This window comes from Chanodichthys erythropterus, chromosome 13 (genome assembly GCF_024489055.1).
Source record: "Chanodichthys erythropterus isolate Z2021 chromosome 13, ASM2448905v1, whole genome shotgun sequence".
In the NCBI taxonomy this organism is placed as follows: Eukaryota; Metazoa; Chordata; class Actinopteri; order Cypriniformes; family Xenocyprididae; genus Chanodichthys; species Chanodichthys erythropterus.
This window is the reverse complement of record NC_090233.1, coordinates 40,203,142-40,223,465: the sequence shown is the minus strand read 5'-3', so window position 1 is coordinate 40,223,465 and position 20,324 is coordinate 40,203,142. Positions and strand designations below refer to the sequence as shown.

Below are 20,324 nucleotides of genomic sequence, written 5' to 3'. Positions count from 1 at the left end.
TATGACGCAACAAAATTACTTTTTGTGCACAATAAACAAACAAAAATAACAAATTCAATCAGCAATTTATTTTCTTTCATGTCAGTCTCCTATGCAGTTTATGTAGTAAACACAGTGCAGTGCTTCCGGGTTCTACGTTGGAACACCGGCTCAGTATTGGCCGACGCTGTTCACGTTAGCACCACAATGCATGCGTGTGATGCTGATGCAGGAGCCAGCCAATACTGAGCTGGCATTCGGACGCAGAACACTGGACAAAATGATTCATCAAAATGAGGATGAATTAAAATCGAGAAATTGATATTGCTAACCCAGCCCTTGTAATCATGATGATTTATTCATCACTTCATAATCACAATCTGTTTGTTCAACTTTTAAAAGTTGGTTAAACTTTTCCTCTTGGTTAGGACTTTCTCCTCCACTTAGCTTCCTCTGTTACTGTTACCAGCCATATTTTATTCTGTTCTTTATCTCGTAGTTGTGGTGTGTTAGCCAAGACAACAGTGAAATATGAGAAAGCAGCCTCTCTTCACCTTCCGAAGTGCAGACAGGTATCTTCAGTCTACTGTACCGCACCTACTCAGGTGCCATGTCCCCAAGCCCGATTGATTTTCCTCAGAGGCATTTGTGTAGCATTTGCATAAATTATGCTGGCTAATATCCCGTCTTCCATCGCTCTCCATTACTTTGACTGGTAAATCTGTGATTTCCATGAAGAGCTGCATTTCATTGGGATTGCAAAAGACTACTGGTTTATGACATTGTGACTTGTGTGTTTTGTTTTTGTTTCGTCTAAGTGTCTGGCTGGTCTCTCACCTAGTGAGCGTTAGCGATGTGCAACACTTCATATTTTCAGTACCACAGGAGGGTTACCTGAACAACCAGTCGACTAATCAGACTAATCAGTGTCTAAAATGTTTCTTAGTGGCATTTTTACCCGAGACTAGGGCTGCAACTAATGATTTTGAAACTATTAATCTGATGATTATTTCTTCGATTGATCAAATGAAAAGTTTCAAAATGATTAATTATTAAAATAAACAAATATAGTGAAAGTATCTATGTAGGATATGCTATACATTATTTGCAAAAAAAATGGTTAAAATGTAAACATTACATTTTAAACCAAAAAACAACTGATAGCTTACCATTTTAGAGCAAAAGTTAAAATGACTAAAATTGATAATAAACAAAAACAACTTGTACAAGGTATGAGGAACACACACATTCACTCATTTGAACATAGAAATTATATTATGATACTCCAACAATAGTCATTTTAACTGTAACTACTCAAATAAAAATACTTGTTACATGTGGAATTTTAAACCTACATTTAATCTCTAACAAGAAATATTTTAGCAAAATGTATATTGTAGTCTGATTTTTTTTTTATTTTTATTTTTTTTTTTTTTTATTCAGAATTTGACCTGCAAATTGGAAATAATGGAAATAGTCGTGGGACTTTCTTACATTTACTGATAAGGATATAACCATAATTTGTAAGTTATGCACTGAGGAAAACATGACCAAAAATCATTAAACAACAGATGCATCTGTCAAAGCACGCCAGGGTAAGCCTCCTGGAAACGTTTGAACCGTGAAGAATGAAGAAAATATAGCATTCTCATGTTTCGGACAACTTGGGTCGTGTACATTTCCTACAGCAAATCACTCTGTGTTTCGCAATTTTTCAATAAACATTATGTCCATAGAAATGTGTTATTCACTACTGTAAAGCGACGTGACTGAAAATTTGTTTTTTTTTATTATTATTGATTTATTATTGATTTTATCGTTCAGTTTTTGCAGCCCTACGGCAGACATACAGAGAGACGTTTTAAAAAGATTCTGAAGAAAGACATAAAACAACATAAGACACAATCAAAGACTATTTAATACTCAAGATTGCTATGAATGGGAGAAACTGCAAAATGCAATAAAGTGCTGGAGTGATGATGTATTTTTGTAGGATACCTGAAAGAATTTAGCACTTACACTTCCAACATCTTAAAGTCAATGGGTTTTTGGTTAAATGGGTGTAATAAGGTCTATGGTTAAGTTAACACAAGCTCAGGCTATTGTCACGTTTTATTCTATTACATAAAATACATTAGTAATACCCCCCTTTTTCTTTTTTTTCTTTTTTACTTTTTTTTACTTGTCTTGAAAAGGCATTGCTAACAAGTGGTTAAATGGGACTACAGAGGTTGTCACGGACTTCAAACATTATTACAGGGAAAATGTTTTTTAAATAAAGACTGAAAGAGTTTTTGGAAACTTAGTCATGGTGACTTTAAAGGAATTTGACTGCGTTGTTGTTTGTTTATAGCATACTTTTTACTTCTGGCGATTGTATTTACGCTTCTAAATTATAATTTAGCAAAATATAATTATCTGCCTATGAGTAAGTGCATGAATTATCTACTTTAAGTATTTATTTCTCACCGTGCGTGTTTGCACTCTGCAGGAGGCAGATGGAGACGACAGGCTTGCTTTTCCTGGTGAGGGGGAAGGAGAAATGGAGGGCGACTCCAAAGCGGAAACACCAGACATGCCACCTTCCACAGATAACACTCCACAGTGTCTCAACAAAGCCCTGGAGGGCTTGTCATCTAGGTACCCAGTGACACTGAGCTCATGAACAACTCCCCAAACAGTCTATGTCTGCATTATGTACCTGCACGTATGTTTAGGCCCCAGTACAATGCACACAGGCAACTATGAGATCTCACAAACTAGTTAAACCTGTTTTCGCTGGGAAAATAGGAAACCAGTGCACTAATATTCTATCCACACATGAAGGATTTTTCAGTAAAATCAGTACCTTGTAAAAATTGATCCAGTTAATCTTTGAAAGCAGACACATAACCTTACAGCACATCGTGTTGTTCAGCTATTCACATTGATTCTGATCAATAAGACAGACTCAAGTGATATTTGATATGCAGATGAGGTTAGGGGGTAGGTCAGTGGGCTAAAACGCTCCTAATCCTCATCAGTTTTGCTGCTCTGTTGGTGGGATTTGCTGCAGTCTCTTTAAAAGACCGCAGAGGCGCTGGTCCAACGCAGGGCGACATGCCTGAATGCCGGCGCCTGGCTGCACTTTGTGATGATGCTGCACTTTTTCCTCTCTCCCTCCCCATTCTCTTCCTCTCCATTGATAAATCTCCTCTCATTCTTTTCGGCGGCATGCGTGAGTTGTGGCACCTGCAAACAGTTTATTACACTCTGGGCCAGAAAACGAAGAATTCACATCTCTCATGGAGCCTCATTTATTACATTTATGGCGCCATCAGCATAAATCGATCCCATTCGTTTTGTGAACATCAAAAATACACCTTCAGTGATCAACAGTGGAAGCTTAAATCAAACTCAAATCATTTTTGTAATACAATACATCATTCTGTGCATGCCATTTCATTCAGTTTAACACGCCTACATTTCAGCAGTGGGGAAAACCACTGGGTCATCAGTTTAACATTTTACACATCTTAAAGCGATAGTTCACCCGAAAATTACAATTCTGTCATCATTTACTCAACCTCAAATTGTTCCAATTCTTTATGAGTTTCTTTCTTCTGTTCAACACAAAATAAGATATTTTGAAGAATGTTGGTAACATTGATTTCCATAGTATTTTTTTTTTTTTTCTTCCTACAATGGAAATCAATGGCTACCATCAACTGTCTGGTTACCAACACTCTTCAAAATATCTTTTGTGTTCAAGAGAAGAAAGAAACTCATACAGGTTTGGAACAACTTGAAGGTGAGTAAATGATGACAGAATTATCCTTTTGGGTGAACTATCCCTGGCTGGATTTTCCCTTAAAATCCCCTTTAAAAGTGGGGATTTGCCAGCACTTATAAATGTATTTTTACTATACAAATTGTCTCAAAGAGTTTCCTACAAAACTGTTGATTCTGTAGTTTTGATCCAACTGTTGATTCCTCATTCAAATTGATTTTTATGATTTAAAAAATATATCTCAATCTCGGCAGGTGGAAGAACTGGTGGATAAGAGGCATATTGTCAATGACAATGATCACTGGCTTCTTCCTCATCATCTATTTGGGACCCATTATGCTTATATTTGTGGTAAGTATGAGTACAAACCATATGTGTACCACACAACCACAATTAACATGACATAACACACTGACCACTGGCTAGCCAGCATTTGTAGTTCCTAGACCAAGCATTTACACAGCATCCTAGCTGCCTTCCCAAAAACCCATTTGGGCCACATTATGTCATTTAGCTCATTTATAACATCACCTGAACTGACATATGTATATATTTTCAATTCAAAGTCACTACAATGATTTTAAAAAAACATTTGACTCTTACAACATTTATTAACTTACTTTTTTGCAATTCGTTTTTTATAGGTCATGGGTGTTCAAATCAAGTGTTTTCATGAAATTATAACCATTGGCTACAGAGTTTATCATTCCTATGATTTGCCGTGGTTCAGGACTCTTAGCTGGTAAGTAAAATGCAGATTAGACACCGCTTAAAGCTCCTCTTTCACCCCTTAACTCTCACTATCTCTCCAACCTTTCTCCCTTCTCACCGATTTGTGTACTTTACATTCATGTACAAACACTCAACTAGAAACAAACACACCCACTCTCTCACGTTTTACCAGTCACCTTTTGTCATAGATAAAGTAGTGATTAACTGGACTTGAGCAAAGTGCACTTCCATGTTGGAACCTAGTATAAAGTACACCCCACCTGCATGCTTTGTCCAAACAAAACAAGACAACAGCCAAGCAGAAGAAAGTGCCATGTATTGTTAAAAGCCAACACGGTTTCTGTCAAACATGTGTCTTTCACTCAAATCGTCAGATCTTGACTCAAATGCACCTTGTATTTCAGGTACTTCTTGATTTGTGTGAACTACTTCTTTTATGGAGAGACAGTGGCTGATTATTTCGGCGCACTCGTCCAAAGGGAGGAACCTTTGCAGTTCCTTGTGCGTTATCATCGGTTTATTTCTTTTGCACTGTATTTGGCAGGTGAGTGTAACCGAGAGCTCGCATAAAACACTCCAAGGAAGCTATCAGAGGCTTTTATGACTCTAGGTCAAAAGGCAATAGTCCAGAATTAGCTTTTTTGCATACTTTATTATTTACTGAATGATATTCAAAGCATTGTTTTTATGAAATGACTTCATGAGAGCTTCATGCTTGGTCACATTTACAAATGCTTCAACATGTGAATATTCTGTTATTCTATGCCAACAAGCTATTGAACTGCAGCTACACTATTGTTCAAAGGTTTGGGGTCAGTAATATATATATATATATATTTTTAAATAAATGAATACTTCAATCCAGCAAGGATACATTAAATTGATCAAAAGTGACAATAAACACATTTATAATGTTACAAAAAGATTTTTATTTTAATGAATTAAAGTTCTTGTGAACTTTCTATTCATCCAGGAATCCTGAAGAAAAACAAAAAACAAAAAAACTGATTCCACAAAAATATTAAGCAGCACAACAGATTCACTATTGATAATAATTAGAAATGTTACTTGAGCACCAAATTAGCACATTAAAATAATTTCTGAAGCATCTTTGCCATCACAGGAATGAATTACATTTTAAATTATATTAAAATAGAAAATAGTAATTTTAAACAGTGATAATATTTCACAATATCACTGATTTTACTGTATTTTGATCCAATAAATGCAGCCTTGGTGAGAACAAAAATCTTACTGACGCCAAACTTTTGAAAGGTTGTGTACAGTATATTCACAATATAGCACATCCTTGCTATATAGCCACAACTATTTGAGTAAGAAGTTGACAAATGAACATTAATTTCAGAAATGTCTTAATATTTGGCTTTTCGCCTTTTTGTTTTAATGACAGCATCACTCTGCATGAAAAAAAAAAAATCATGAGTTCGGACCAGCTTAGGGCTGCGACAAAGTCACTGCAGCAAAATCAGATGTAAATGTGTATACATATTTAGGACCTAAGGCGCATGTACCTCTGCCTCTGTTATGGCCATAAATGCACAGCATGTTGGCAGCTGTTGCAGGTCTCCACCACTGCAGTCATTTTCTTTCACTAAACCTGGCTTTCTCTCCAACACCTTTTGATGGTTGTCATCAAGATCCCTGTATATTAGTGAGAGCTTTGAGTATAATTATATAAACCACAGTATACAGTATAACTCAGTGTGTTTGTTCCAGTATTTTGTGAATATGAAAAACAGAATATGTCATAATGTTGTGTACTGCTGTCATAACAGTGATACGGAATCTTTCCAAAACAAAATTAAACTTATAATCACTCTACACTGACGAAAAACTGTTAATGCTTCTCTGCTGTCTGTCAATTTCCCCTGTATTTTAGGAAATTAACTGCATGTTATTTGCTTTTTACAGGTTTCTGCATGTTTGTACTGAGCTTAGTGAAGAAGCATTACCGCCTGCAGTTTTATATGGTGTGTATCAGTCACTTCTGTGCCAGAACTAAACTGTCCATTCCATTCACAGTCATGTGCATATCATATGCTGGACAATTAGATACTCAGTAGTCCCATGTCATGTCATATTATCGCATTTAAAATTATGTTTCTGTATAGTTGGTTAATATTCCGATATGTTGGATGTTGTGAAATGATTTCAAATTATGTTAAAATTATTTGTTGCATGTTATACCTCTATAGTGTGTGCAAGGCAGCAATTATATTACTTTTATTATTGTCCGGTGCTGAAATAGGGGGTTTCGTGTCCTTTAACGTACAAAATTTATGCAGATGTTTTATTTGTTTATTTGTATTAGGTGCCCATTTAAAAAAAAAAAACTATATACACTATTGTTCAAAAATTTGGGGTTGGTAAGGGTTTTTTATTGTTATTATTATTATTTTTAATGTTTTAAAAAGAAGTCTCTTATGCTCACCAGGGCTGCATTTATTTGATAAAAATACAATAAAATCAATAATGTTGTGAAATAGTGTTACAATTTAAAAACTATTTTCTGTTTTTAATATATTTTCATTTTCTTTGATTGCTCAAAAAACACTTATTTAAAATAGAAATATTTTTAGTTAATATGATCAGTTTAATGTCTCTCTGCTGAATCATCAAAAAAAATGTAACGGCAGTGATGATGCCATTGCAATATTTGCATACTGAATTTGTCTTCTTCTTTCTTGCATTTATTTGCATAATTAAATGTGATTGGTGTTTTTATTGCACTCTAAAGATGGTGTCTCGTAAAGCCAACTGAAAACAAAATGCACACTTAGCATCATGACAGACACAACCCCCAAGTCTAAATCGAAGCCTACCTAAAACACTAAAACTAATCATCTGCTGCCTTGCTAGCACTGATACTTTCTTCAAGACATGCAAACATACTTCTGATGTAAGTTTCTGGTTATTTATTAACCACAAACTTGAGTGTTGGGCTGCTGGGTTGAGTCCAGCCACAGCAGTTCAGGAACTCTAATAATAGGCATAAACTATGACTTTCTTCACTCAAACTACTGATGTCATCAAAATGTCATTTTCTTTGAGTGTGGTAACACCCATAACACATCATCAACTGCCATTAGAAACACTTTGCAGCAACAAAATACTTTTTGTTCCAGCCAAGTTTGCTTTAACAATTAGTAGTCAAGCACTTAGACCATTTATTTCTACTTTAGTTTGATTTATTTGATAGCCTTAGTCTTCTGAATTAACATTTGAAAATTAAAATTGTTTATCAACATTTTAATAATTCATGCTGTGATTGTGTTTGTTTGAATATGTGCTGCATTATACTGTATATCATCATTGTTTTAGTGAATAGACAACATTTCAACCGTTCACTCTGAGTTTGTGTGCGTGTGTCTGTATGTGGGTGGCCATTGTGTGCGTGTTTGTTTGTGCTTGCCATTTCAGTTTGCTTGGACCCATGTGACCTTGTTGATTGTGGTGACTCAGTCACATCTGGTTATTCAGAACCTGTTTGAGGGAATGATCTGGTAAGCCCACCTGACCTGACAGACCTGTCTGAGGTTTCACCTCATTCCTACTTCAGTTTCTCAAGCTGCATTCCTGTGTTTCTTGATGTTCCACATGATAACATACCTGGCCACTCAAGGGAGAGTAGAAGAACTCATTTCTGTTCATAATTGTTCATGTTTTTAGTTAACTTTATCAATAGTTCTCTAAAAATAAAAGTAAATTAAATAAATGTGAACCTTCTTCTCTCCCTTGTTTCTTTATACTTTGTTGTTCACTGCATAGTTTCTTCTCTCCCACAGTATGTGTTTGCAAAATAAAACTATAATTTATTCTCTAGGTTTATTGTTCCCATCTCTATTGTGATCTGTAATGACATCATGGCCTACCTGTTTGGTTTCTTTTTTGGAAGAACGCCACTGATTAAGGTGAACCTGTGATATTTACATGGTAGATGTTTTTGTCGCTTAATTTTCTAAAATGACAAGTACATTTTCCATGATTTCAATATGAATAATCTTATCTCAATCCTCTTTGCACACTATCAGCTCTCCCCAAAGAAGACCTGGGAAGGTTTCATTGGGGGATTCTTTGCAACAGTGTTTTTCAGTTTCTTTGTAAGTCACCATTAAACTTGTAAACAACACCAACAACTGTCATACCAACACATAACTCTCATGATATGATAACTAAAACCTTGACGTCTTTCCCTTTTTCCAGTTTGCGTACCTGCTGTCCCAGTACCAGTACTTTGTTTGTCCAGTGGAATACAATAGCGAGACAAACCGCTTTGCAGTAGAGTGTGAGCCCTCACATCTGTTCATGATGCAGGAATACACACTTCCTGCAGTGGTGCAAAATGCAGTTAGATGGGTGAGTGCTGGACAGGGCAAAACTTCATACTATAACTGTTAATCAAGCTCTGCTTAAAGAGATAGTTCAGCCAAAACCCTCAAGCGGTTCCAAATCTGTATGGGTTTCTTTCTTCTGTTGAACACAAAAGAAGATATTTTAAAGAATCTGGGTAACCAGACAGTGACTTCCATAGTAGGAAAAAAATACTGTGGAAATCAATGGGTGCTGTCAATTGTCTGGTTACAAACATTCTTTAAAATACACTATATTGCCAAAAGTTTTGGGACGCCTGCCTTCACGTGCACATGAACCGTTTATGGGAATTTTTGACCATTCTTCTAGAAGCGCATTTGTGAGGTCAGGCACTGATGTTTTGTGAGAAGGCCTGGTTCACACTCTCCGCTCTAAATCATCCCAAAGGTGTTCTATCTATCGGGTTGATGTCAGGACTCTGTGCAGGCCAGTCAAGTTCAAGTTCCTCCACACCAAACTCACTCATCTATGTGTTTATGGACCTGCTTTGTGCACTGGTGCGCAGTTCTGTTGGAACAGGAAGGGGCCATCCCCAAACTGTTACCACAAAGTTGAGAGCATGAAATTGTCCAAAATGTCTTGGTATGCTGAAGCATTAAGAGTTCCTTTCAATGGAACTAAGGAGCCAAGCCCAACCCCTGAAAAACAACCCCACACCATAATTCCCCATCCACCAAACTTTACACTTGGCACAATGCAGTCAGGCAAGTACCGTTCTCCTGGCAACCGCCAAACCCAGACTCGTCTGTCAGATTGCCAGACAGAGAAGCGATTGTCAGAAAAACGATTCGTCACTCCAGAGAACGGTCTCCACTGCTCTAGAGTCCAGTGGCGGCGTGCTTTACACCACTGCATCCGACGTAGTGAACTTGATGTAAGGTTTGGATGCAGCTGCTCGGCCATGGAAACTCATTCCATGAAGCTCTCTATGCACTGTTCTGGAGCTAATCTGAAGGCCACATGAAGTTTGGAGGTCTGTAGCTATTGACTCTATTGAGAGAAAGTTGGCGACTTCTTCCTGATCTGTGATTTTACGTAGCCTTCCACTTCGTGGTTGAGTTGCTGTTGTTCCCAATTGCTTCCACTTTATGATCCCACTAACAGTTGACTGTGGAATATTTAGTAGTGAGGAAATTTCACAAATGGATTTATTGCACAGGTGGCAACCTATCACGGTACCACGCTTGAATTCATTGAGCTCCTGAGAGCGACCCATTCTATCACAAATGTTTGTAGAAGCAGTCTGCATGCCTCTGTGCTTGATTTTATACACCTGTGGCCATGGAAGTGATTGGAACACCTGAATTCAATGATTTTGAGGGGTGTCCCAGTACTTTTGGCAATATAGTGTTTCATCTTTTGTGTTCAACTGAAGAAAGAAACTCAAACAGGTTTGGAACAATCGTGAGTAAATGATGACAAAATGTTCATTTTTGGGTGAACTATCATAATTATTGGGAGGGGTTCTTTTACTTCTGAATTCTTTGAAATGATAAGGAAACATGAATGTTATTAAATGATTATGTTGTATTTGCTGACGATCTGCTTGCTTCTTGTGTCTTCAGAAAACGGTGAACCTTTACCCATTTCAGATCCACAGTATTGCACTCTCTACTTTCGCCTCTCTGATCGGACCATTTGGTGGATTCTTTGCCAGTGGCTTCAAACGAGCTTTCAAGATCAAAGTTAGTTCACATCCAGCAAAAGTCACACATAAACCTTAGAATTTTTGTCTTTACACAGTCTTTACCCAATTGGAGTGACTATTACACTGTGAGCTTGTGCTTTTTTATTTTGTAGGACTTTGCAGACACCATTCCTGGTCATGGTGGAATAATGGATCGTTTTGACTGTCAGTATCTGATGGCGACGTTCGTTCATGTTTACATAGCAAGTTTTATCAGGTGAGGAAGTCAGGTGACCTATTCGGTTATAATTTATGCTTTTGAAAGAATATTACCTTTACAAATCCATAAAACAAATTAAACTGGAAGTATGACAATAAAATAATTGAATTAAATACAGGATCCAGAATTAACACAGTTTAAGTGACACAGGCAATTAAAAAAAAAAAAAAAAAATCCTGTAATGAAGCATGTCTGACACTGTTTTGATGATCGTTTTTCTCTTCCCCAGGGGGCCGAACCCCAGTAAGGTCTTACAGCAGTTGCTCGTCCTGCAACCAGAACAGCAACTCAGCATCTTCAACACGCTGCGCAATCACTTGCGAGAAAGGGGCATGCTGCCCCCTGCTGTGGAGGAAGCCCAATGACGGACAACTCCACCATAGCAGACAAAAACAGTTCATGTCCTGTTGAACTCTGTAATCATTCACCCATGACTGTGATCACACGAGCACACTCCCAACCAACCGCAGGAGCTCCCGTACAATATGAGAGTGTGACGCCTGCTGCAAACCAAACTCTCACTTTTAACCCATTAGAGACTTAACAAATGCAGGAGGAAAATAACCACAAGAGGGCGATATTGTTCTCCTAGTCACTGTTTGGGAAATCAACATCAGAGGTCTTCCTATCAACAAACATGCAAAACAAAAGATCCAAGCACATGGTAAGTGAATGTATAGCACTACAAGAAAGGCGCTTCAGCAAAGTGACATCATTGTGCCGATTCTGATAGTGACTGTGGCCTGATACGCGAGCGTATGATTTGCTTTGCGAATGCAATAACTCACAGTGGTGACTTTAGGTTTTCGATATGCCATAATTCTCATGGTTAACATTTAAATGTGAGCTTAATTTATAACAGGGGTCCTGAACTCAAAGCATTAGAAAAGCATGTCCGTAAGTCCTGCTGTTACTACTTTTTCCATTCCACATTACTGAGTGTGTTTGTGTGAGCGCTAGAATAACTCACTTGAGTGTGTACATATCATCATATGTATTATTGTACATAGATATGATATACTACATCTAAAATAGAGAGAGATTAAACATTTATTGAAGTAATATATAAGGCTTAACATATTCTATATTATAGTAAGTTATGAAAATGATATGCAAGAAGACCTCGACTTGTCTTATTTTCTTAAATACAGCATGACTAAACTTCTCTATGGGTGAAGAATAATTTGAGCCGGTTGTTTTTGAGGGAGAAACAGCCTTTTAGAGAAGGTGATTTGCTGTTCCCCTATGTAACCATTCGTTTTTAAGTTGCACTGTATCTTCACGAGTCGAAAGATTCACTTTGAACTGTTTTCAATTTAGCTTTTCAGGTTTTAATAACAAAAGGCACTGGTGCTTTGAGCAGATATCCAATATTTGAAAAAATTTAAACGTGTTTAGATTTACAGAAAACCGTAAATTGTTTATATGCTTTATTTTTTTTATTTTGTTTTTACAATATCTTCCCTGTTTTTTAAAATCCTGAATTTTCGTGTTAATTTGGTGAATTCTTTACCAAACAGAAATGTACCAAAGTACTGTAAATTTTGCTGTAAAAAACAAAACTAAATAAATATCAAACAATTAACATTGTCAAATGCTACAATAATAGCAATAATATTCTGCAACAGATTAATAAACCAATTGAATAAATGAGGTATTTATGGTAATTGAAGACCCTTGAACAAAATTAAATAATACAACAAAATTAATAATAGTTAACTTTTTTTGTAATAACCCATGACCCTAACTGCACATCGGGGACTCGGTTTAGTAGTTTTGGACCAGTTGTGTGTATTGTAAAACCTAAAAAAAAAACAAAAAAAAAGTGATTATGACCCCTTACCTTATACATTCCTGTCTGCAATAGGTTTACATGTTTCTTTCCTTCACGTCTGCTGTCCTGTAGACAATTTGCAGTCATGTGAGAACCTTGTGTTTGTAGAAATTTGAATCCTATCAGACCAAAAAGAGAATGCATCTCCAGGTGACTATAGCTTATTTTGTGGATGTCACAATTGTATTAGAATTTTTTTTTTTTTTTTTGGAGAGCTGCTGCACAATTTAAGTTATTATGTTACCCGATATATAATATTGTGCAAGCTTATACTGTTAAGTTTAGAAGAAAATGGGTTTCAAATTACTTATCACGGTTTGTGTTATTCATTGTTTTAAAAAATGGGAACCATTATTTATGTCTCTTTTTTTTCAGATTTTTTTTAAAATATAAATAAGTTTTATTTTAAGTAGATATTTTCCAGACAAAGTAACAATTTATGGGCAATACTGGGAAAAGAGAATTATTGTTATATGTTGTTGTTATTATTAATAATGAAATGCTACACTTGGTGAATAAACTTCACTTTTGACCTACTCTCACTGTGGTCACATTTATTACATGATTTCAGTTTCCACCAAAAGAAAAGTATGTCTGCAAGCAGCAATTCAGAGTTTATTCTCAAAATGATATCTTTGTTTGTTGTTAAACAGTAACATTTAAACTGACAGCTGATTCCAAAAAACTCAAAGCAGACTGAAGGGAATCAACAACAATGAAAATGGCTAATAATATGTTCAACAAGTGCATTTTACATGTAACATCTTGCAGTCAGTATGGTAATAACATTTATATAAAATACAAACAAAAAGTAATCTCAAACACAAACAAAAAAACAATCAAAACATTTTATAATGGCATCTTGATTTTCATGATGTCTACATGCTCCATCCAGATCAGCCTGTAAAGTGCAACATTATTTTGTCTAAGGTGCATCACTGGTTTCACTGTCACATGAAATGAACAGATTTAGAGCATTACAAAACACTGACAGCATTCAACTCAACCTAATGCATGAGTTTTGGACGTTTATGCAGCTATATGAAGGATTTCTGCCACCAGAAGCAGCCGAGACCTGAATCACAGCTCCATCAGATTAGGAAGCCACCATTAAACCTAAAAAAAACAACACCACCACAATCCTACAGGCTGCAGATCTACTCTCCTCCCAACTCCAGTGGCCTGTTGCACAAAGCCGGTTTCAGTTGCTACCCAGGTAAGTTCAAGATTAATTTGAGCAAACTGGTTTTTCGGGCTCATGAAGGTGGATCAGTTTTTAGCGGGTTTCATTGCTATGGTAACTTGCGCTACATTCTGACTTCGAAATCACAAACCCAAACTGGACCAATCAGCTGTGAGTAAAGTGACACGTATCTGATGTTCAGTTTATAGTGAAAACATTTTAGAGACAAAATTGCTCAACATTTGCTGTTAATTAATCATATTTATATTAAATAAATTAAAATGATGGATAATTCGTGACATATTCATATAATTAGGCCTATTATATTAATTGACAATATTAAACTTTGCTTTTAAATTAAAATAAATATAATACATGCATAATATATAAAGCTTTTAAACAGATTAAGCTTACATGTATTCTTTTGAGCTCTTTGTGAAACTATATTAACTATTCGGTCTATTTGTTTGATTCACATGCATTGATATAATCAGATATTTTCTTTCAGCTGCCCTCTCAAACTTTCACTGCAGCAGTATTTATTCCTGCTTTGTAAATGCATTTAATTTCATATTTTTCATAATTTCTTAATCTTCGGAAGAGACACGAATTGCGCGGCTCTCTCGCGAGAAGTGAATCAAACTGACGTTCTCCATGTTCCGTGTGATTGGCTGTTTGCCGCACGTGTCACACTTTTAAGTGCACGTGCTTTGCATACTCTGGATTAAACCTGAGTTGACAGAGAAAGTTTATACCGAGCGTTGTGCAACAGTTGATCCTGATCTAAACCAGGGGCCTGTACCATGAAGCCGGATTAGCTGGCTAGCCAGGTCATTTTTCAGATTAGTTTGCGCCAATCCTGGGTTTTAGGTACCATGAAAGACTTGGCTTTTAGCAGTGTTCATCACCATAGTAACTTAGACTCCACAGCTAACCTGCTCCGGGGCAGGTTATGTTCTGGATAAGAGATCTCAAGCCGAAATTGGACCAGTCAGATGTGAGCAAAGTGATACATCCAAAGCAGTAAAGTCACTCCCCCAGTTTCTCTTCCTCCAAATTAAAGGTCACTATATAAAAACAAATATTTAAAGATGAACTTGTCTGGCTTTAATGATAATTAAAATGAATATATTATTTATATAATTATTATATGATCTAGATTATTATTAATCCGTTACAAACAAGCAATTTTAATTTATTATTAAGCATTTAGTTTAAATTAATATTAATATATAGGCCTACAGATCATAAAAGCTGTAGAATCCATAGATAACTCTTTAAAAATGACTACATGTGACCTATTACTATATATTACCAAGCAACTATATAAACTAACTTAACAAGTTTCGCTTGCACTGATAGAGCAAGATAATTTATTTTATTTGTCCTCTTTCTTGGTATTTTCTGTAAATCCGTTTAAATTCTTCATTTTTTTCAATCTCTTAACCTTCAGCAAAAGAGTTTTGAATCGCGCTGGCTCTCTCGCGAGAAGTGAATCAGAGTTTCTCTCTGTTGCAAGGCATGTGATTGGCTGTTCACCACTGATGTCACGCATTCGTGTGCACGCGCTCCACAAACTCAGGATCAAAGCCTGAGTTGACAGAGAAAGTTGACGATCAGCATCATGGTACCAACAAAGCCGGATTGGAGTGGTTTGGGTTTGTCAACTTGAAACTAATCCTATAACCCTGAGTTTGTCACACTACCATCATGGTACAGGCCCCCGGTTGGATTTATCTGGATTTGTCAACTCCAAACCTACTCTGAAACTCAGAGTTTGTTCAACTAGCTTCATGCAACAGGCCACAGCTCTTTATATGTGATCATATTTACATCGCAAGAAGCTCAGTACAAAAATCTAAATAAATAAAAAATGATAGTAATCAAACTACTGTAATAACTAAAACCAACATAACATACCCTGGTCTTAAAATCTCTGTAGTTCTTTTTGTAGTTCTTACTGTTTGAATTAAGTGAAAACCTCTAGGTAATTCAATTCACATTAACATGAACATAAAAAAAGACAATGTTTTAGCATGTTAATAAAAACTGTAAGATGCTTAAAAACCTCTGTGAATTTCAGTAATTAGAAACAAACAAAAAAAAAAAAAATCTCTTCCACATCCTACGACATTGAAGACTCATCACGATGAAGACCAATGGCTTATCACACTACATCAATCACTTCCTTTGTCTATTATGCTAAATGACTGGAGAGATCTGACCCATACGGACGCCTTATTCAGCCAAAGCTGTCAGTTGCAGCGTTAATTATAAACAATGGCGCTGGAAAGCTAGCCTAATCGAGGTGTTTTTTTCTTCTCCGTTCACTGCTAAGTAACTACATCAACAACAGGCAACTGTGAGTCCTCCTCCACTACTGGAACATTGTCCAAATCATTCCTTGCAGAACAGAAGAGCCATCTGAGTAGCGCCAGCGCCACACGGACCAGAAGCCTCAGTAAAAGAAAAGCGAACGGTACACCTATCTCCATCATGTGAAAGATGGGCGCGCTGAAGCGGCTCAGGATGCAGGTGAGAAAGAAGGTCCCGAGCGCCACGCAGGGGTAGAGCGAGAGCTTGGCTAGCATAAAGGTGTGCTCTCGACCGCCGTAGCGCACGTACGGGTGCAACGTCTCACGCTCTGTGAAAAGCGCCACCACCCACATCGCTAGCTGGAACAGACCGGCGAAGAAGATTATGACGCAGCTGATCTGCACGGCCTCCAGCTCATTGCGGGAGCCTCTGGGAAACTCGTGCGTGAGCTGGTAGGCGAGCGGCAGGCCACCCACGAAGGCCAGGGAGAACGTGTTGAAGAGGCCCATGAGGCGATTGGCCTTGATCACGTGCAGGAAGAGAGAGTGATGAACGAACCAAAGCAGCCCAACGGTGGCGAAGGAACCGAAGTAAGCCAGGTACTCGGGGCCGTACTGCTGGAGCGCGGTAACAAGGCTGTTGTTAAACTCCTTCTTCACCACAGACGGATCAGGCACGTTGTCTTCACTGTGGAAGAAGACTTTACACTTTATTAAGCTCTCAGATCTACTTTTGACATTAATAAAGCTTATGTTTAAAATCATGTGCCAAAGAGCAGCACAGTGCAACTTCATTTGATGCTGTCACACAACTAGGAGCCTGTCCAATAGAGCAATGACAAGATCAGTGCTGCTGACTACATATTTCCTTTGAAGGATAGTAAAATACAAACCAAATGTCTAAGATGAGCAGCGTAGCTACGATTGCGTACACCCCATCACTGAACGCCTCCACTCGCTCTTTACTCAAAGGTTCACTGAGCTGATAGGTGTAGAAGAGCACTGAATCTGGACTGTCTTCCACCTGACCTGAGTTTATTGAGAGAGGGAAATAATGCAGATTACAATTACATTACCGTTCAAAAGTTTGGGATCAGAAAGATGTTTTTAAAATAAATTAATCATTTTATTTAGAATGCGTTATATTGACCAAAAGTGACAGTAGAAATGTATAAAGTTACAACGGATTTCTATTGCAAATTTCTGTACATCAAAGAATCCTGAAAAAAATACATTAAACATAAATATTAAGTAGCACAGCTGTTTTTAAGACTGATGATGTTTTTTGAGCAGCAAATCAGCATATTAGAATGATTTCTGAAGGATCATGTGACACTGAAGACTGGAGTAATGATGCTAAAAATTTTACTTTAACATCACAGGCAAGAGTTACATCTTAAAAGTATATTAAATTGTAATAATATTTCACAATACTACCGTATTTACTGTATTTTTCGAATGAATGCAGCCTTTACTTCTTTAAAAAAAAAGGAAAAAAAAAACGCCCCCAAACATTTGAACAGTAGTATGTATGAAAACAATGGCAAAACAATTATCCAATATTAGTATAAGAGAGTGAAGTGTTTTTGCTCTCACCACCGATGGCTTTATTCCAGATCCATTTTAAACACCCAGAGATGTAGGGCAGGAATATGACAATAGCCAAAATGATGTAGGACTACCAAGGGAAAAATATATAAATAAAAATAATTAAACGGCTTATTTAAAAAAAAGAAGGTAACACATTTTATATTATATTATATATATATATATATATATATCTCTTTGATGCAAAGCTGAACTTCTAGTAGCCATTACTCCAGTCTTCAGTGTCACATGATCCTTCAGAAATCATATTAATATAATAAATCAGTGTTGGAAACAGTTGTGCTGCTTAATATTTTTTTGGAACCTGTGATACTTTTTTCAGGATTCAATGATGAATAAAAAGTTTATTCAAAATAGAAATATTTTCTAACAATGCAAGTCTTTACTAAAACTTTATTATTAATTTAACATCCTTGCTGAATAAAAGTATTAATTTCTTCAAAAGAAAGAAAGAAAAAAAAAACTACTGACCCAAACCATTTGAATGGTAGTTCACATTGTTACAAAAGATTTATATTTTAAATAATAAAACTTTAACTTTTTAATTAATCTATCACACGTTATAAAAAAATATTAAGCAGCACAAATGTTTTCAACACTGATGATAAATCAGCATATTAGAATGATTTCTGAATGATCATGTGACACTGAAGACTGGAGTAATGGCTGATGAAAATTCAGCTTTGCATCACAGAAATAAATTACATTTTAAAGTATATTACAATACAAACCATTATTCTAAATTGTAATAATATTTTACAATATTAATTTGTTATAGATTAGTTTTTCTGTATTTTTGATCAAATAAATGAAGGCTTGGTGAGCATAAGAGACACATTAATATATATATATGTATTTATTTATTATAAGTAAAATGTATTTGTTGTTATCTCTAAAGACTTGCTGCCTTAGGTTGTACTAATATACTGTTTAGGGTAAGTTCACGTACCAATTGGAAGAAGATGACTGAAAAAATGCTGGCAAACAGGCACATGATAGGAACCTTCATGATGACTTTGAGGATGTGCTGCTTGTAATAAGCCTGATTCTCAGACATTTGGATCTGGTCACTGAGGAGAAAAGGACGGCTGAATCCATACAAGACAATCAAGCACTATGGACAGACACACAAAAACATCATGGAGACGGCGTTATCTCAAAGCATCTTAAGCTGGTTATGTTGTTCAAGCACATGCAAACATTCTCACCTGAATTAAACCGATCACCATGACACAAGCACAGAAGAGGAGGATGCCAAGAATATAATTAGGGAATGTTGCCATGAGAGAGAACTACGAGAAGATAATGAATACATATTAAAACCAATTGAGACGTCACTTTATTTCCCTTAAAAACATAGGAGGAAAAACAGAAGTATAATCTAATTGTCAAACATGAATGACTCACTGTGTATGGTAGAAAGGTTATAAGCATCATACATGCCTGAAATAGAATGTTGAAAAGTCATCACACACTTTAAAAATTAATATTCAGCTACTTTACGTTCATTATTCTTGTGTATTCTTGTAAATATTTTCTGTTGGTGTTCTCACCAGGTTAAGCAGTGCAAGATTGTCATCAATGCGTACAATGACTTGAAACAACCTGAAGACAAATACTTCAATAAAATCTCTATGCAAATGAATAAAAGGAGCAGTTATATGAAGTTATTTAGTTATACAGACAGACTCTGTCACGCTTGAATGCTCTCACCGGATATGTGCAGCCCAAGCAACAGTGACAATCAAAAAAGTCATCAAGTAGACAGCAACCTTGGTGGTGAGCAAAGCCTGAATACTCTGTTTCAGTTCCTGTATATAAGATCATATCAGTTAGAAGATAAACATATTTTTTATTTGTATTTTGTCTTAAAGGAACGGTTCACCCTAAAATGATTTATACGCCCTCATGTTGTTGATCTAAACCTATATGACTTTCATACCTCTCTGTACAAGATAATATACTTTTTTGATGTTCCACAAAAGAAAGAAAGTCATTTAAGTTTTAGATCAACATGAGGGTTTGTGAATGATTACTGCATTTTCATTTTGGGGTTAACTGTCACTTTAAGGATATATATATTATAACATGTAGTTTTACCTCATTGTCCTGAAATTTTGTATGTGCAACAGGCAGTATCTGTGAACACAGAAATTCATCATGACACGTTCAGGGCGTTTTCATAAACCAAGGGATTTTAAAGGTATCCCAGAGAACAGGTGATTTATAGAAAATGACAGCGGTTTGTCATTAACGAGCTGTCATCTATCAGTTTAAGTGTGCATTCGAGACCGCAAATTCAAGTCCCACCCTTTTTGTCTAAAGGCTCGCTGTGAGTTTTTCCTCACCATTACAGTGGCGATGATGGAGATGAGCGCATCGCTGTAGGCGAGCAGGCGGTGTGAGGACTGCGTGCTGCTGTGTCCGTTCGTCTCCGACGACGAGACGCTCTCCAGAAAGGAATGGAAGTGATTCCTCTGCGTCCGTCTCTTCTCCATCTCCTCGTCGTCGTGGTGCTCGATTATTTCGCTTTCATCATTTTCTGCCATGACCGCGGCGGTGTGTGGTGTCACTGGACGGTGCAGGCATGAAGCCACACAGTAGT

General features: G+C 36.6%; 2 protein-coding genes across 2 annotated transcripts in view; one reads left to right on the top strand and one right to left on the bottom strand.

Moving 5' to 3' along the window:
• Positions 1–13,144, top strand: part of cds1 (CDP-diacylglycerol synthase (phosphatidate cytidylyltransferase) 1) — a 27,162-nt gene extending 14,018 nt beyond the window's left edge. Inside the window, exons 2-13 of the mRNA XM_067405956.1 lie at positions 2,471–2,619; positions 4,003–4,099; positions 4,393–4,490; positions 4,885–5,024; positions 6,413–6,471; positions 7,922–8,004; positions 8,325–8,412; positions 8,533–8,601; positions 8,705–8,857; positions 10,438–10,557; positions 10,673–10,776; positions 11,009–13,144. Coding sequence (XP_067262057.1) covers positions 2,471–2,619; positions 4,003–4,099; positions 4,393–4,490; positions 4,885–5,024; positions 6,413–6,471; positions 7,922–8,004; positions 8,325–8,412; positions 8,533–8,601; positions 8,705–8,857; positions 10,438–10,557; positions 10,673–10,776; positions 11,009–11,144 — 1,296 coding nt within the window. The 3' untranslated portion in view covers positions 11,145–13,144. The remainder of the gene's footprint in view (positions 1–2,470; positions 2,620–4,002; positions 4,100–4,392; positions 4,491–4,884; positions 5,025–6,412; positions 6,472–7,921; positions 8,005–8,324; positions 8,413–8,532; positions 8,602–8,704; positions 8,858–10,437; positions 10,558–10,672; positions 10,777–11,008) is intronic.
• tmem175 (transmembrane protein 175) lies at positions 13,142–20,324 on the bottom strand. Its single transcript, XM_067405955.1, has 10 exons — positions 20,068–20,324; positions 19,820–19,858; positions 19,433–19,530; positions 19,273–19,324; positions 19,127–19,162; positions 18,928–19,011; positions 18,669–18,833; positions 17,708–17,789; positions 17,005–17,140; positions 13,142–16,799 (listed from the first exon to the last, which is right to left on the bottom strand). Exons 1-10 carry the CDS (start codon positions 20,266–20,268, stop codon positions 16,130–16,132), a joined length of 1,563 nt encoding a protein of 520 aa, XP_067262056.1. The 5' UTR covers positions 20,269–20,324; the 3' UTR covers positions 13,142–16,129.

What these genes read in the sequence shown, in the direction of transcription:
- tmem175 (XM_067405955.1), bottom strand. Translation starts at nt 20,268, where the DNA reads ATGGCAGAAAATGATGAAAGCGAAATAATCGAGCACCACGACGACGAG. An exon ending in ATCTTGCACTGCTTAACCTG is followed by an intron (nt 19,163 to 19,272) that starts GTGAGAACACCA and finishes ATTCTATTTCAG; the next exon opens with GCATGTATGATGCTTATAAC. An exon ending in CAGTCATCTTCTTCCAATTG is followed by an intron (nt 17,790 to 18,668) that starts GTACGTGAACTT and finishes TTCCCTTGGTAG; the next exon opens with TCCTACATCATTTTGGCTAT.